The sequence below is a fragment of the Atractosteus spatula genome, chromosome 3 (assembly GCF_055471065.1).
Source record: "Atractosteus spatula isolate fAtrSpa1 chromosome 3, fAtrSpa1.hap1, whole genome shotgun sequence".
NCBI lineage: Eukaryota > Metazoa > Chordata > Actinopteri > Semionotiformes > Lepisosteidae > Atractosteus > Atractosteus spatula.
In genome coordinates, this window is record NC_142708.1 from 14,401,863 (window position 1) to 14,419,337 (window position 17,475).

At 36.3% G+C, this 17,475-nt stretch overlaps 1 protein-coding gene across 1 annotated transcript in view; it reads left to right on the top strand.

Annotated features, from left to right (window-relative positions):
- agtpbp1 (ATP/GTP binding carboxypeptidase 1) overlaps nucleotides 1-17,475 on the top strand; it is an 84,193-nt gene that overhangs the window by 46,022 nt on the left and 20,696 nt on the right. Inside the window, exons 17-24 of the mRNA XM_088911273.1 lie at nucleotides 42-190; nucleotides 1,209-1,296; nucleotides 5,994-6,138; nucleotides 6,501-6,651; nucleotides 8,572-8,752; nucleotides 10,160-10,289; nucleotides 12,977-13,108; nucleotides 15,349-15,525. Coding sequence (XP_088767399.1) covers nucleotides 42-190; nucleotides 1,209-1,296; nucleotides 5,994-6,138; nucleotides 6,501-6,651; nucleotides 8,572-8,752; nucleotides 10,160-10,289; nucleotides 12,977-13,108; nucleotides 15,349-15,525 — 1,153 coding nt within the window. The remainder of the gene's footprint in view (nucleotides 1-41; nucleotides 191-1,208; nucleotides 1,297-5,993; nucleotides 6,139-6,500; nucleotides 6,652-8,571; nucleotides 8,753-10,159; nucleotides 10,290-12,976; nucleotides 13,109-15,348; nucleotides 15,526-17,475) is intronic.

Here is a 17,475-nt window from a genome sequence, read left to right on the forward strand (position 1 = left end):
TGCCATACAGTTCTTACAACAAAACTGCTTTTGTCTTTTAGGTTTGAATATGACCTTGTTCTGAACTCTGATATAAACAGCAACCATTACCATCAGTGGTTTTACTTTGAGGTTAGTGGAATGAGGAGTGGTGTTCCCTACCGTTTCAACATCATCAACTGCGAGAAGTCCAACAGCCAGTTCAACTATGGTAGGCTCATATTGCAATCACAGCTGCTGCAGTTTGAGGAATTCTTATTCCCATTATCTAAGCATGTTATTAGTGCATACTCTTCAAAAACCAGCAATGCAAAACTAACTGGTTCTGATTAGTAAAACAATTTCTTTTACTAAGGGGCCTTTTAATCTGATGGTGGAAATTGGTATTCTTGTAGTTACCCAATTTGATTAAAAAAATTGTGCCTCATCTATAAAGTAGATTATATTTTTGGATTTTGGATGATATTGTATGCTAACATCCAGTTCTGCAAATGAAACGAGTGATAGACGTGCTTTTAGTCTGTGACAATGTATCCATGACAGCCGGAAGAATAATTAAACTTAATTTCCACTTGTTTCTTAATGTGAAACAACACTCACTTGGCAGGCATTCAACGCCCATGGTGTTTGCCAAACGCACTCTTGTGATTTAGATAACTAAAAAACTTTTTTAAAAAAATTTAAAAAAATGCCTCAGTATGGGATTTAAATGTTGCATGTTACTTTGTTTACAGAGTATTAGTATTTTCTCCATTGCATTATTGCAGGATTCCATGTTATATTAAAAAAACAAACAAGGAAAACCTGACACTTAAAGTTTGTTTTTCTGGGGGGGGTGGGGGTGGGATCTCCTTACATTTCACTATACTTTTACATCCCAGCATCCCCCAGGTGGGTGGCCCTCACTGCTCACCATACCATCCTCAAAATACTGAAGAGTTAGATTGTGAGCAACAAAAAGCAGGACTATGTTTTCCAACAATGAAAAAGTGAACTGAACATTTTGAATCATAGGTAAGATGGGAATAATCAATAGAAAATAATGATATTATTCTGGTTGTAATAGGTATTCTATTCAGGTTTAAGATAAGTACTGTATCAATTATTTATTTTTTATATATGGTACATGGTTTGTGTTTTAGTAATATTTAAAAGCCAATGTTTTATTTCCCTGGTTAAAGTTTGGATTTCAGCTTTTCAATATTTCTCTCCTCTTCTTCCCTCTGTAGGAATGCAAGTGTTAATGTACTCAGTCCAGGAGGCACTAAGTGGTCGACCACGATGGGTCCGCACAGGAACAGATATCTGTTACTACAAGTATGTATCCTAAATTGTTACAGAAACATTATTCTAACTTTTTTGCCTTTTTTATTTTACTGAGTTCCATTTTTTTAAACTCTAGAATAATATAAAATAGGCAGATGAAAATTTGATATGTAACTTTTACCTTTTATGGTAACCTTGAGTTTAATGTGAGAGGACCATACAGTGTAGGTATTGCTATTGATTGTCATTTTAAAATGACCTGGCCTTTTTGAGATTTTTCACTTACTGTATAATTTGGATAATGAGGAACACAATAATACAGTGCAACACACAACAGCATTCCCATTTTTCCCCAGTCTCACCTTTCCACAACCCCATGTGCCTACCAGGTGGCAGCCTTCACTCACCCCATTCCAAAAAGGACCTTAGTTGTCAACACAAATGTCAAACATGAAGGTGAATCCAAGAGTCCAAAGGTGCTAACATGGAGTCCACTACAGTTTCCCTGGTCCACATACAGTAGTTCCCTCTTTGGTCCAGTGGATGTGAAAATTGAATCAGTCAGCACCCAGTCAGTGTCAAGGGCAATTGTTCTCATGCTAGCAGGCCCCACAGACAAAGAGACAAACCTAGAAAAGTATCATCATTCAATCTCTGGGACGTAATCTTCCTCTCCCCACCTAGCTGTCTAACAACTAGATTACTGTACTAGCATATAAACTAACTCTCCTACTGTAGCTAAACAAGACACTATTTGACTACAACTACTAGTTGATTATGTAAGATTCATCAAGGATATAGTCTACCCATGATGGTACTGGAGGAAGAGCTTTGTACTTGAAACACATTGCTATTTGTTAATTTCAGTCTGCATCGAGTCATTATTGTGTTCTTTTTGTTGTTGAGGCACTGTTGATTATTTTACAGTCATTTAGGCAGCAAGTCTTTTTTCACTTTGAAAATTAAATGGTAAACAATAAAGGGACACAGTATTTCTCTAAGCCCTGATGATTCATCTGCGAGGAAATCCTGTTTTTTTCTGTCTTAATAGGGTGAAAAACCCTAATGCTTGATTTTTCATAGGAAATTGTGATTGCAAGCTATTTGCATTGTTTTCTTGTATTCACATACAAAAAAAAACACTGATTCATTCACAGAATCATGAGTCTCTACAACTATTTCAAAATTATACTGTATGTTCTTGCAGTATATTACCATGAAACAGTTTTTCAGTATGGGTTCTTATGTTTACTTATTAATATTAATATTTGAATTTATTAGGAACAAGCATTGATACCTAGCAGAAATATGGGCTGCTTTATTTTTTTGTAAAATGGGTAATAGCAGTATTAATATCTTTACTAAAGAACCTCCTCTTTATAGTTGTTTGCATTGTGACAAGCTGTAAAAAAACTCGGAGGTTCTGCAATGATCCAATGGATCAATCACACAATGCAGGGGATTCAAAGAGCCTACTGTAGGTATAGTATCTGGAGGCCATCTTGAAACTGTTTGCCACTGATTTATGACTTATCAGTGCTATACAAATTAAACTAAAAAAAACTGCTATACAAATTAAATATACACAGAGTGCTATGCAATTTTAAACTTTCAATAGGAATATTTACCAGTTTTTCATTTTCTGGGATCCTCAAACTAAAGGGAGACTGTCTTTTACCAGGAAAATAAGCTGCACTATTTTATTGATTGTTGTTTTATCTAGTAATATCTAGTTAGAGCACAGAAGTTTTAGATGAAGTGCTATTCAGTCTTTGCGTAATGAGTGCTAATTAGGATTCCAGTTCTTCATTTTTAAAGTGTTGAATAATCCAAAGTGAAATGTACATTACATTTATACAGGCCAGAGGTTGCCGTATTTTGTGAGTTTCCCATGATTTTGAAATTGCTTGTATTCAAGCCAGTGCCAATAAGTACATAATAATTTGAAAGGACACTATACTGTAAAAAAGGCACCATCCTTGGATGACCTATGAAAACGAGACCCTGACTCTCTGTGGCCATTAAAAATCCCAGGGCGTTCCTTGAAAAGAGTAGGGGTATAACTGGCCAAAATTCCATTGGCCTTTACCATTCATGGCCTCCTAATATTCCCCATTTATGAATTGGCTTCATTACTCTGCTCTCCTCCCCACTGATAGCTGTGTGTGGTGAGTGTTCTGGTGCACTATGGCTGCTGTCGCATCATCCAGGTGGGGCTGCACACTGGAGGTGGTGGAGGGAAGTTCCCATTACCTGTAAAGCGCTTTGAGTGGAGTGTCCAGAAAAGTGCTACAGTATATAAGTGAAAACTATTATTATTATTGTTATTATTATTATTATTCATTATAAGGTATAAGTATACAGACTAATGTACTGTATAACTATTGTAAATATCCATGCTTAAAAAAGTGCAAGGATGGGAGATTTGTAAGTACAATATTCTGGTCTTGAAAAATGCCTAAAGAAAGAAACTATTGTGTGATAAAAATACAACAAACCTCCAGTGCAATTGCAATTAAGGTGCTCAGCAATTCTGTATCACATGTTGCCATTCAGAGCTTGATCACAGCCCACTTTTTCACTACCCTCCTTAAGAATCCAGAATACACATCCCTTAGAAAGTGGACAGTGCACTCCATCCCCAAGGGATATCGCATCCTACCCCCCAGCCCACTTAGACTTCAGAAAAGTAAGGCATAGCATCAATATAAAATACAGCCTTTCTTCCCCCATCATGACAATAAAAATATAACTCTGAGAAAAATAAACAAAATATTGCCAAGAGATACAGGCCAAATTGAAGAGCGGAGAGGAGGAAAGACAGTTCACTCCCTCCCTTCAAGGGTAATGTTTTTCATCTCTGCTTCATATGAATTCACGAGAGTATCACGTTAATATCCACAATGGCATTGCTTCTTGACAAGCACAAAACTGTCAATCACAAGTACTCTGCTTCCCTTTAGAAGGCAGAGCAAGAACGTTTTACATAATAACGACTCCACTGCATACCCATTGTTAACCCTGATACCACACGCAAAGGGAAAGACATAACGGATTTAAACTTCTGTGGTAGATCTTTCTTTTATTTGACCTGATGCAATTGTATATTCAGTGCGTCATCAATAGCAGGAAGATTTTACTTAGCCCTGACGCGAGGGTGGGGAAATCCTGCCTGAGAATGCAAAGCTCAGCACTAGCTTGAACTACCAAATTGCCTAAAAGCCATATTATTGTGTGTTGCATTACCAGTATCAGTTTCTCCTGAATTTTCTCTTGATTAGTATGTTTCCCATCCATGTACTGTAGAGTGAGAAATAGTCTCATTCTTCCTGGATATGATGTTGAGTTGTCCAACAGAATTCAGTTGAATTATTCTGGATGTGAGAAATGGTCCTGGTGAAGAGCATGGGGCAATGTTAGATTGTGCATCGCATGAAAAAGATGTTGCACTAAGATATATGGAATCCAACACCACATATACAATTGGAGCAGATACAAGTACTGCAGTATCTGATAACGTGGCCTCACACATACTCCTGTAAGCAGAAAGCTCACATTGATCCTGTAAGTATACCATACAAGAGTTGTTGGAAGTTGTACTTTATCTGTATGCGCTCATTGTAAAATGGCAGACCCTATAAGTGTAGTTATAATTTTATTATTGTAGTAATAAAATTACTTTTGAAAAGAGGATGGTTTATTACTAGCGTCATGGGTGATGTAACTTTTATCATTCATTGAGACTAGATATTATTTATGTCAATTTCTAATTCTGTAAATTTCCTCTTGAAAAGCCAGTAGCCTGTCAGTCAAATATGATTGGTCTTCCTGAAGGTGTGAATCTTAGGTTTCAGGCTTAATTGAAGTAGCTTTTTCGTAGCTTGGTAACAGGCAGTCAGCAAAAGCTTGTTCTACACCTTTAAATAAATTTCACTTTGTTTGAATTTGAGAAGCTTGTAAGTTTATTAAATGTAATTCATCTTCTCTGCAGTGTGCTGTACAGTTGAATTGTATGGAGAGAGCAGTACACATTTACTCAGTGTTCTGGGTATAACTCTTTGTTTAAAAGTGGTTAAGATAAATGAGAAGTTTTATAATTATAACCACAATAAAATTACATGTAATTGAATATTTGTCTCTCTGAGGTAAACATCTTGTATTTGAAGAGATCTTTGTTTCTAAGTTACTGTAAAACTACTCTAAATATTCATCTGTTTTGTATATACTATCCTGTCACTAATTTAAAGTGACAGTTAGATAGGAAAACACAGACTGAAGTTCTGCAGACACTCTAAAATTAAAACAATTACAATGAGATTAATGCTCTCATTTAACTAATGTTAAGTCTAAATTGACCAATGAGTGATAAAGCAGTGTAATTTCACTTAAGATTGATTGTGCAAAGTAGACTCGGAGGACTCAGAGTTCAAGATCCTAACACAAGCCTTGCAAACTAAAAATATGAATACAGTCTTCAAGTGCTGTACCAGCAAAATCAATGACATTGCTCAATATATTATTGCCAAAAAAGGCTCATTTCTGAAGCTGAGGTTCAATCGAAAGCTGAACCTTTCACAGTATTTTCACTTTTCCAATGTTTTTCTGACTCCTATCACCTTTATGGTCAAATAGAAATATAAAATGTACTGTACAGTAGGTTGTCCTCAGTTATGTGCTTATTTTTCATTGTATACATTGAAAACTGTGTGTTAGTAATTTTGGCGCTTTCTTTTGTTTCCATTGCACAGAAACCACTTCTCTCGAAGTTCCATCGCAGCAGGGGGTCAGAAAGGGAAATCATACTACACAATGACCTTCACAGTGACCTTCCATCACAAAGATGATGTTTGCTATTTTGCATATCACTATCCCTACACCTATTCTACTTTACAGGTAAAGAAATCATTATCATTTCAGCTTTTGATATGAAAGTAATGGATAAAACAAGTTGGTTTGTTTTTTATTAGCAAGCCTCTTACAGCATATGCCTGCCATAGAGTTGGCTGTTTTTGAAGAATTCAATTGACAGAAAATAAGGCATTTATTTGTTTTGATAGTTGCTTGTCTGCAGCTTTTGAGAGCGAGACATTTTATTAGGATATTGGTAGCATAAATTCTCAGGTCCCCATTATTTATTAATCGTGCATGTACAGTAACTGTAACTATTTGATATGGCATATCTAGTAGTAGTTTAATTGTTTTGTTCCTAAATTCCAATACAAAAATGCACACCTATTATGTTCTTATCTTTGAAGATGCACCTTCAGAAGCTGGAATCAATGTGCACTCCACAGATATACTTCCGCAAAGATGTGCTCTGTGAAACACTGGGTGGGAACAGCTGCCCTGTCTTAACTATCACCGCAATGCCAGAGTCAGAGCACTACGAAGAGATCTGTCAGTTCAGTAAGTAAATTTTTTTAATTGGTCTGATTCATTTATAAGATCATGCTTAATGGTTTTTCAACAGCCTTCACGTTAATTTTAATTTCGAAGCAGAACCACTGAGAGTTAACATAAAATAAGCAACATGATTTTAATTTTACCAGTCAGTCAGCTGAGAACAAATTTTTATTTACAATGCCAAAGGAGAGGCTGGTTTATGCAGCAGGGCACGTACTGGAGCAGTCTGAGGTGGATACATAAGAAAGGTTACAGATGAGAGAAGGGCGTTCAGCCTTTGATCAAAGGATATCCTCCAGCTGTTTCTTAACGGCACTCTGGGTAGCTTGCTCCATAATCCCACAGTCCGTTTTGTCAAGAAGCACCTCCCATTCTTGGTTTTAAAGGCATTTAAATGTACCTTCCACTTGAGGGTTTCACTGTTATTCAGAACAGCTCCACTGCCAGCGTCTCTTAGGATATTGAATACTTGAATCAGGTTTCCTTGTATTCTTTAGTCAGGTGTTTGCCAAATCTTAACAAATTAATCTTATTTTCAATTTTTCAAATTTAATTTCCTGCTTCTACAGTAGACTCCTATTTTGGTATCATCTGAAAACTTGACGATTTTACTCTAAAGGAATTTAAACCATTGATATAAATTAGAGCAGTGGTTGTTTTCTAGTTGGAGCCGTTGTGCCTTCCAAATAGGATCGACAGTGTCTTAATGATCTAGAACAATTCTGCCTGGAGGATTGGTCATAAATAGCGCATCAGGAGAGCCTTGTAGCATACTACAGGAAGCATCTTGCTGATCTAATCTATGCCAGAAGAGGATCTGCAAAATAGAAGTAATATTAATAGTTGTTTTGATTACTATTTCTTAACATTATATTTTATTCCTGTATTAATTCTCAAATAGAGGGCTATAAATTATGTGATCTGTGATGTTTAAACCTCATATGGGGTTTTGATCATTTTACAACTTCAAATTTATGGTGATAATACTATTAATTTTATGAAGCGTCTTTCATAAAACATTCTAATGTCACTGTACAATAAATTCAGAAATTTCCCTTTGATAAATAAAAGAGTTGCACATAATATGTCATGGGAGGCATGGTGGCCCTGGGTTCATTTCCTGGGGTGCTGTCTGTATGGAGATTGTGTGATACGCCTGTATGCATGTGGGTTTCCTTCGGGTGATCTGGTTTCTTCCCACAATCCAGAGACATGCTGGTAGGAAAATAAGCTTCTGTAAAATTGGCCCTGGTGCGAGTGCCTACATGTCTTCCAGGATGTACCCCTCCTTGTGCAAAGTGCTTCCTGAGATAGGCTCTAGGCCACCATGACCCTAAATTGGATCTGAATTTATCGAAGGTGATGTGATGATAATTTGTCAATAAACAATAGCAACATCATGAAATCTACAAGCATTCCAGTTTAAACAAGTATGTTTTAGGACTAGATTAAAAAGAAAATGTAGATTTGTAGATTCCCATTCAAGACCTTAAAAGAGTCTGTATAAAATTCATCAGGAAGTCAGTGCAGGAACTGCGCTTGGAGGTCATAGTAAGCTCTAGCCTAAATCAGCAGTCATCTAGAGCAAGGCAGGTTATGGCCTTGACAGGAAACCAGACCACACACTCAAGCATACAGGGGACAATTTACCAACATGGACTAGTCCAGAGACTAATCTACTGTCTAGACTGTTGGAGGAAACTAGAGAACCTGGAAAGTCGTGCAGCGGACAATGCAAAGGGCAGTACAGGCACCGTCTGTCCAGTATGGTGCCCTAATACTTTTAACCTCCCTTGCCATAGGAGTAAAGCATGTTCTTGGTTGACATTACTGGTGCACGCATGAGGTTGGAGATCAGCACGCTGTATGTGTGCCATGGTTTATGTTGTTGGCCTTGCTAACATGGCTTGTGTTACTTTCCAGGAAATCGTCCCTACATTTTTCTCACTGCCCGTGTGCATCCTGGAGAAACTAATGCAAGCTGGGTAATGAAAGGAACTCTGGAGTTTTTAATGAACAATAGTCCAATGGCCCAAAGCCTGCGAGAATCCTACATTTTCAAAATTATTCCCATGTTGAACCCAGATGGAGTTATCAATGGAAAGTGAGTCTCTACAGTGTGGCTTCACATGTGTAGTTTGTGTAAATTGTTTAACATGAAGTCCTAGATCCAGAAAATTACTTCTTTGTTGTTTTCATTGAAATCTTTAGAAGTCTGATTATGCAGTACAAAGCATCAAACATAAAATGTAGCAAAATATTAAATCCACTGGATTACTTCCAAGATTTCTTCAGAGCTCTAGAGCTGTTTTACTGGAATTGCATTGTGTATGCTTTTTGCCAGTTATAAATCTTAAGGCCTTTTATTTTTTAACTGATTCTGGAATTAGAAATTTCTGCAGAATTTGTTACAGAAATTAAGTTAATTTTTGTAACTTGTAAATTTCACATTGTTATGCTTTTCTCGTAAGAAGTTATACTTCAAGACCTGTGTTTTTTTTAACACGGCTTACATTTGACTTTTTTGTTGTAATGGAAGCTAATTTTAATAAGTCGCAAGTAGACAATAGCTTGGGCTTTTGATGGCAGTTTCTGATACACACGTATTAAGTGAAAGTGGCTTTGCAGCACTGGCTCCACTGACAAACATATTCCTATAACATCTTTAAAATAATGCAATAATGGACTTTCAGTCTGAAATATACAGTAGCAATGCTTTCTAACTTCACTCCTGCAGAGGCACTAGAGTGCTAGATTTGTTTCTAACCAGCACATTTCTAATGCATGCAACATTTGTTCTGCAGCATGCAAATGATAGTCCTGTGTTTTAAAATAAACTAGGATATACAGGTATGGGTATGGGTATATTATGTGTCACGAAATAGTGGAAATTGTTAAACAATTATGTACTAAGTGGATCGAAAACATGGGATGTAAATAGTCTTCTATTTTACATGGCCTTTGCAAACACTGCCATAGTGAACACATGGAAATACCTTGAATAAGAAACTCTCACAGCTATAGCAAAAAGAGGACAAGGCTGTAATTTAAAAACTTGCTGCTTTCACGCTTAATTGGGTTACATAATAACATGGTGCTTGTGCAGGAAGTACCAAATACTAATAAATCATTTTCTGCTTTAATGTGTAACATTTCCTTTGTATATCATATCATTTCTAATGTCTTTGTTAATCCCATTCTGAAAAATTACAGTCAATTAAAAAAGATTTCATTTTCATTTTTCTCTGACAACATTTCCACCCTGTTAATGTTGGATTTCCTTATCAGTGAACTATTAAAGAATATATGTGAGGTGTATCCTTCACTTAAATTATGGTTTTATTGCAAAAGTATTCTTAATTGGAGCCTATAATGATTTTCACAATGGGTTAGTTCCTGGTTTTTTTTCATAATGGCATTAAGGAACAAGATTAATGTTTTACATTTCAGAAGTGTGTTTCTCTTCAACTGATTACAGTAAACCTTTTTTCCTTGTTCTTCTTTCTGAAAGCCACCGATGTTCCCTCAGTGGTGAGGATCTCAATCGTCAGTGGCAAACCCCAAGCCCTGATCTTCACCCTACAATTTATCACACGAAGAGCCTACTGCAGTATCTAGCTGCATTACAGAGGACCCCACTGGTAAGACTATAACTATTGCTGTAGCAATTATATTAAAAGCTTATTCCAATTCTTTTCCTGTTCCTCATAGGATGCACAAAATATTGTGAAGTAATGCAATTTATGACTATTTTGAAAGACTTAAGTAAAACTCAGATTAAAAAATGAATCTCTCATACCCAAAAGCATGTTGCCTGCATATCTTCTGTGGCCTCAGCTCCACAAAACAGGTAAAGGTTTCTGTAGAGACTAGATCTCATTTCTTGTTGGCTATGGCCAGAGAGTGGTAATCCTTCATTAAACCAGGTAAGTCAGTTTTAGTGGCCAGGCTTACACAATTAGTTGATAGGAGACAAAGCGCTGAAAGAGAGAAAGAAAACAACAATCAAAGAAATGTAAATGGCATAAAATAGGTGGACGTTGCAGAGTTAACAAGCGAAAGTATGGGTGTGAGACGATCTAATCCTACACATGAAAATGTCCTCAGTTACAAAGCTGGATGTTTTCAGCTTACACTGCAGGTTGTTATGAGCATTAACAAATTGAAATGACTTGTGCCCAAAGTCAGTTGTAGCTCTTGGAAGAATCAATCTATGTCTTAAATTGTAATGTGGCACAGAGAACTACAATAAATTATGAAGACAAGAACTTATTTTCCCAATTAAAGATTTGTATGTAAAGATTTGTTCAGTATGCAGTGATTAATCTAAAGTATAAAGATCAGAATAAACAGAGTGATGGGATTGCCAGTGATAAATCTTATGGGTAATAGTATAATATATAATGTTTTCCCCAGACAGCAAATCGACAGGAGACTGTAATTCCTGATTTTTAAACTGTCACTTGACCAATTGTCTACTAGCAACTGGTCAGGTGACTGAGAGCAGCAGCTTATCCCCTAGAGCTTTCAGGAAAATCACCAAACACAGGTGGAACAACAAATGGGCCTGATCAATTATGCCATCTCATCTTGCTTAGTCTCTCAGTATTACATCCTTAGCGTTCACAAAAAAGAGCTTTTGCCAAAGTAGTTACAGATATTTAATAAGAAGTCCTATTCTTATTAAAGAAGATCTATTTAAATATAGGAAGGACCCACGTCACCCCGGTGTCCTGGCCAAATTTCCCATTGGCCCTCATCAATCATGGCCTCCTAATAATTCCCATCTATGAATTGGCTTCATCACTCCGCTCTCCTCTTCACTGATAGCTGATGTGTGGTGAGCGTTCTGGCGCACTGTGGCTGTCGTCGCATCATCCAGGTGGATGCTGCACATTGGTGGTGGTAGAGGGGAGACCCCATTACCTGTAAAGCGCTTTGAGTGGAGTGTCCAGAAAAGCGCTATATAAGTGTAAACAATTATTATTATTATTATTATTATTATTATTATTATTATTCTCCACTGAAGTGCAGAACCCACCAAGGTGAATAGCATCAGCAGTTTCACTGCACAGGAGATCAGATGGAGAAGCTGCTTCACCAGTTGAATTAAGGAAGGCATTTGGGTGGCCCAGGCAGGGCAAGCCCAAAGTGGGATTTAGCCAGGATATCCAGGTTAACTCCTACTGTAATGAACAGTACCATGGAATCTTGAATAACCTCTGCTCTAATACTCTGATGTCATGTGAAGAGATCCAATAAACACAGGCTACAAAGCAAGTAACCTTTACAAAAATGGTTACAAACAAACTTGAATTTCGTCCAGAGAATTTGACCAAATAAGATTCTCTTAAATATGGAAGACCTAGTATTTTAGGGTGCTCCTAAGTGGGCCAAACAATACACTCTTTGTAACCATACAGTGTCTGGCCCATATGATACAAGTCATGTCACTAACTAGCTGTGATCCAGGATTACCCAAATGGCAGTGCAAATTGTGGCTGCAGAGCACCACTGGTGGTAGGTTTAGGATTATTTGACCAGGGAATATCTGGACCTCTTGTGAAACCTGCAGTGTGTTATTTTATCCAGCTTTTCTCACTACCTTTCTCTCTAGTGTTCAGCTGTGAAGTGCTTCTTCTTCTTTACTAGGAAGATAGTCTTAAAACCCTGATTCCTTTTCAACTCCTTCAAAGGACTTGTTAGCTTTGGACTGTAATTTTTCTCTTAATGGAAGCAGTTTTGAATGCAGACTGCCCTGCACTGTCCTTGTTTTGCACTCTTTTCTCCCTTCTCTAAAACAGTGCTGTACAAGTAAGCTTTTATCCATTCATTCATTAAAAGTAGTCACTTTTAAGAACTTTCTGTTTAATAATGTGGTAGACCGTGTCCCTCTGCTTTTTTATTTGTATTGCAGATAATTATACAGATTGCATTGTTTTTACAGGCATTCATCGAATATCCTTTATGTTATAATATAACATATACACTACAGTATATCTGTTTATTTAGCATTACTTTTGAATGTCTTAATGGATTATAAAACTATACTAATGAGAGTTTTGACTATAAATCTATTAGTAGTAAACAACAGTAATCAGATCAGTCTGCTTAGATGAAGGCTTATTTATTTACAATGATAATTACAAAAAATGTTGAGAAAACCTAAATCAGAATGAATAATCTAAAAGAAAACATTATTGTAACCCTGGCTTATCCCTCCCAAGAATTCCCTGATCTGCAATGATTAAGGAAAGTAATATCTTTATATGGGTTTTGTTATGCAATACAGTAAATGCCAGTAAAACCCTTTCTTTCTAACTTTCAGGTGTATTGTGATTATCATGGACACTCTCGCAAAAAGAATGTCTTTATGTATGGCTGTAGTATCAAGGAAACAGTATGGCAGACTAATGTGAGTGCATCATCTTGTGAGCTGCAGGAAGACCTTGGGTACAGGGTAAGGAGGTTAAATTTTTAGGCTACTGTTTGTTCCATTGCTGAGTATTTAATATTGTCACCATACCTTTACAAAATACCCCAAGAGTACAAACTCATTAAAAAATAACTGCAACAAAAATATTTCAATGTCAGTTTTTTTATTTCCTAAAATGAAAATTTTGACCTAAGATAAATATTGTCAATGCACTCTACTTGTAAAAAAATATTTACTAACAATATTGCTTTGAGCATCTCAATCCTAATGCTTACAAGAGTTCTATCACCTTTGTATATCTGACATCAACAGATCAAACAACTTGCTAAAAAAAGACAAGAATTCTGGTTAAGATATTTCTCAATTGGCAGTAGAAAAACCCTTATTCTTCTTATTGACTTCTTATTTGTGTGCCTCTTTTTGTCTGAGTACTTTTTAAAATATTTTGTCTTAAGCATAAATGTTTGTGAACCTCCTATGTGGGTCCACATTCTTCTATATTTTAGACCTAAATAGTAATTAAATCTTCACAAAAACCTAAGTAAAAGTTGAAGGTAATCCGTTTAAGAGTACAAAAACAGTGGCATTACAGATATCATTGGATGAGTTAATTCATGGAATAATTCAGCATTGGGTGGCACAGTGGTTAACATTGCTGCCTTGCCGCACTGGGGAGTTTAATTCCTGGGGTGCTATCTCCCTGGAGTTTGTATGTTCTCTAAGTGTTCACAGGGGTTTCCTCTAGATGCTCCTGTTTTCTCCCACAGTCCAAAGATGCTGGTAGGTTGATTGGCTTCTGTAAAATCGGCCGTGGTGTGAGTGTATGCATGTCTGTCTTTGTTTGCCCTGCGACAGACTTGCGTCCCATCCTGGGGGTATCCTGCCTTGCGTCCAATGCCTCTTGAGACAAAAATCAGGGATCGTGTATCCCTGAATTGGATAAGAATGGTTATTGAAAGTAATGTAGTAATTCAGCATTAAATATTCTCAAATGTGAGAGCCCTTAGATTCAGTAACTGGTGGCACCTTCTTAAGCAGCAGTGAATTAAACTAGATGTTTCCAATAGCTGTTTATTAGACTCTCGCATCACTTTGATTCGGCCAATCCAAAATGTGAAGTGTCATCTTCAGGTATTCTGTAGGTCTGCTTGTTTGTTTAGGATGCTTCATGGCCCATTTTTGGCTCACCTTCAGCTAAGGAATGGCTGGTCTGAAATTCTTCTCCGGAATTTGCTGATAAAACACCAACTTCATGATTGTGTTAAAGAATACAGTTCAGTCAACAAATAAGCCCCACACCTTTATACTTGGCTGTCGGGATAAGGTTCTTCTGTTGCAAGACAGTAAATAGCAATTTACTGTCATACAAAACATATACAGTATCATTGTGGTCAAAAAGTTCATTTTGTGACTTATCTGTCCAGAGATTAGTACTTTTGTGGATTGTTCAGGTGCTGTTTGGTGCAGCAATGTTCTTTTAGAGAACAGTGGTATGTTCCCAGCAGTCTTCACTTATTATATAACATACACTGATTCTTTATTATTTTTTCTATCTCTTACACTGTTGTGTCTCCCAAAAAGATTGAATTGGTCAATACAAACTGTTTTGATTACTTAAGAAAAGACCTGTTTCGATTAAACAAGCTTATCATGGTAAGAAATTGTAATTCCTATAATTATATGGGAGGTTCATAAACCTTTTTTTTCTGGAATGTATATTTTAAGTGTACTTTGGCGAAAAGCCAGCCATTCAGATGTCTCTTTTTTAATTATGTTTCTTGTGTTTCACTTCATTGTCGTAACATTTTTATTACTAATTTAATTTACGTTTGTTTTCTTAAGTTCTATTCAATAAAACCGAGCTGTACGCTATTCTATAAACAGCAGGAAAAGGACCCTGTTGTATCAACAAGATAAAGCCCTCTGTAGGGTATTTACAGTAATTATCCTCAGACTATATGACTCTTCAGTATAGGTTACTGCTTTGGTACTAAAAGAATTGGTTATCTAATTAATCTCATTAATTGTAACAATGTAATATTTATTCAGCAGGTAGTGGAATAGCTGATTGTTTTGTGTAGGGTGGAAATGTTTCCTCAAGATGGTGCTGTTGTCTACAGCAGATAAGACTGACTCATTGTATAGTCAAATTTCCTTTTTCTTTGTAGGGTCAGGAGCTTTAAAAAGTATGTTAAATATTTTCATTTCTAGTTAAAATATACTTTGAACCATTACATTGATTTCTATTGGGTTTTTTTTTCCAGACTTTGCCAAAGATCTTAAGCCAAATAGCCCCTGCATTCTGCATGAGTAGCTGCAGTTTTGTGGTTGAAAAGTCCAAAGAGTCCACAGCTCGAGTGGTGGTGTGGCGTGAAATAGGGGTACAGAAGAGCTACACTATGGAAAGCACTCTCTGTGGCTGTGACCAAGGGAAATACAAGGTAAGGTTATTAAAGGGGTTTGGAACAATTGATTACTTGACTGAATAAGGGCCCAAGAAGTCATTACAAATCTCGGACGTTCTGAGTTACAAGTAAGATTTAAGATGAGTGAATTGGAGGAACTTGTTTACACAGAACTGTGTGTAATAAATTACCAAGCTGCACTATGGAATGCAGATTCTGCAGAATCTTATCGGGAAAGGGAGGCTGAATAAGCGATTTGCCATTGAATGAGCAATGAAAGCTATATGGTCTCCTCTCATTTATAATCTTTGTTACTTTCCTCTTCACAGCAAATTAATTCAGCTGTCTTTATTTTTTTTTTCCATTCAAAGCAAGTGGAAATTTAGATTGCAAAACTACTTTAATACACTTGTGTGCCATACTTGATACGTCTCCACAGTTTACAGTCTAAAATGTTGGAAGCATTTTTTGTCACCAGTATTAAAGATGTAAGCAAGATTATAAGCAACAAGATGTCATTTGGTCCAAGCTAAGAAGTAGGACCACCAATCCATTAAATTACTTAAGGGATCCCACAGACTTTCCAAATTTTCATGAAAAGTCTCCAAATCTTTGTAATTATCTTTGTAAAGAACTACTGTTCCCCATTTACTGTCCCAAATGCTCTACAGCTTCCAATTATTAGAACATCTCATAATAATTGATGAGACCCTGTGGATTTAGGCACTTGAATTGAGATTTAGTTCTGGACTTCAACCTTGTACAGTAAATTACTTCTTAAAGCTTAACACCACCCATTTGATTGAAAAAAATAATTTGTCATTCAGATCTTATATCTTGCTTACTGTACTTTTTAATTTCTCCCTTTAAAAATTCTCCACTTTTTTGTGAATACCATACACCCAAATAAAGCCAATACAGTTATCCATATCTTGTTTTGGTTTCCTTAATTTGTCTGAGTGTTACAAGTACATCCCTTTTCAGAATTACAAATGCTTTTAAACAATTAAGCTGTGCAACAATGTATATCTGCGACACAATAGTTTTGACAGTTTATTTTAAAAACATGTCATTAGTGCCATGCCTGAATCTAAGGTTGAACTGAACTAGACATTGATAACATTCTTTCTGGTAAAACAGTGTATTTACATAGATCACGTTCTGTACTGTATAAAGTCTAATAAAGGAATGTTTTAAAATTTGCGACTTTAATTTTTTTTAGGTTCTTAGTCTATCATCTTCTGGACAGGTGCACTCTTGATATTGTGCTGTAGATTTTGTGTTTGAAAGCAAGATAGCACATTGAATTGATATACCTGTATGGGTGATAATTATAAATGAATGTTAATCAACACCTTTGATGCTGTATTCTGATTAACCTCAGCCAGGTGTTCTTACACCTTCTTACACATCCTCATGACTGAACAATCACCCATCAATCAGCAGTTTTGTTTAAAAAGTTGTGTAATTTCCCTGAAAATGGAAATTCAATTGGGCAGACAAAGGTATCGCCTCAGCTGTCTGATTTAAGGCTTTTGTGTAATGTTAAAATAAAATCAATAATACCTTTACATTTTAAGAATACATTTAAGAAAGACACTAAAAAAAAATCTTAACCTCGGTAAATAAACAGCACATGATGGCCTTATGAAAGTGGGAGATTCCCTGGGGTTTGAGTGTAGATGTCGTGCTCCTGGCTGTGAAAGGGAATACTGAGACAGATGTACACAGCCAGTCAGACCTAGACCCTTATGAGCAGCCTCAATACAGACAGCTGACAATGGGAAATTGTTGGAGTATGACTTAGTTTGAAGTAGCTTAATTTGTGTCTCTGATTACTTTTGGTTTTCATGAATGGTAAAGTAGATTCAGTTGGCAGGTTCTGTATGTAAAACAGTTCCTGTTGTTTGCTTTTGCTTTACTAAAAGTAAAAACTTTATTTGTTTAAGGATAACATGCTGGAATGGAATATATGTATGGCTGTAA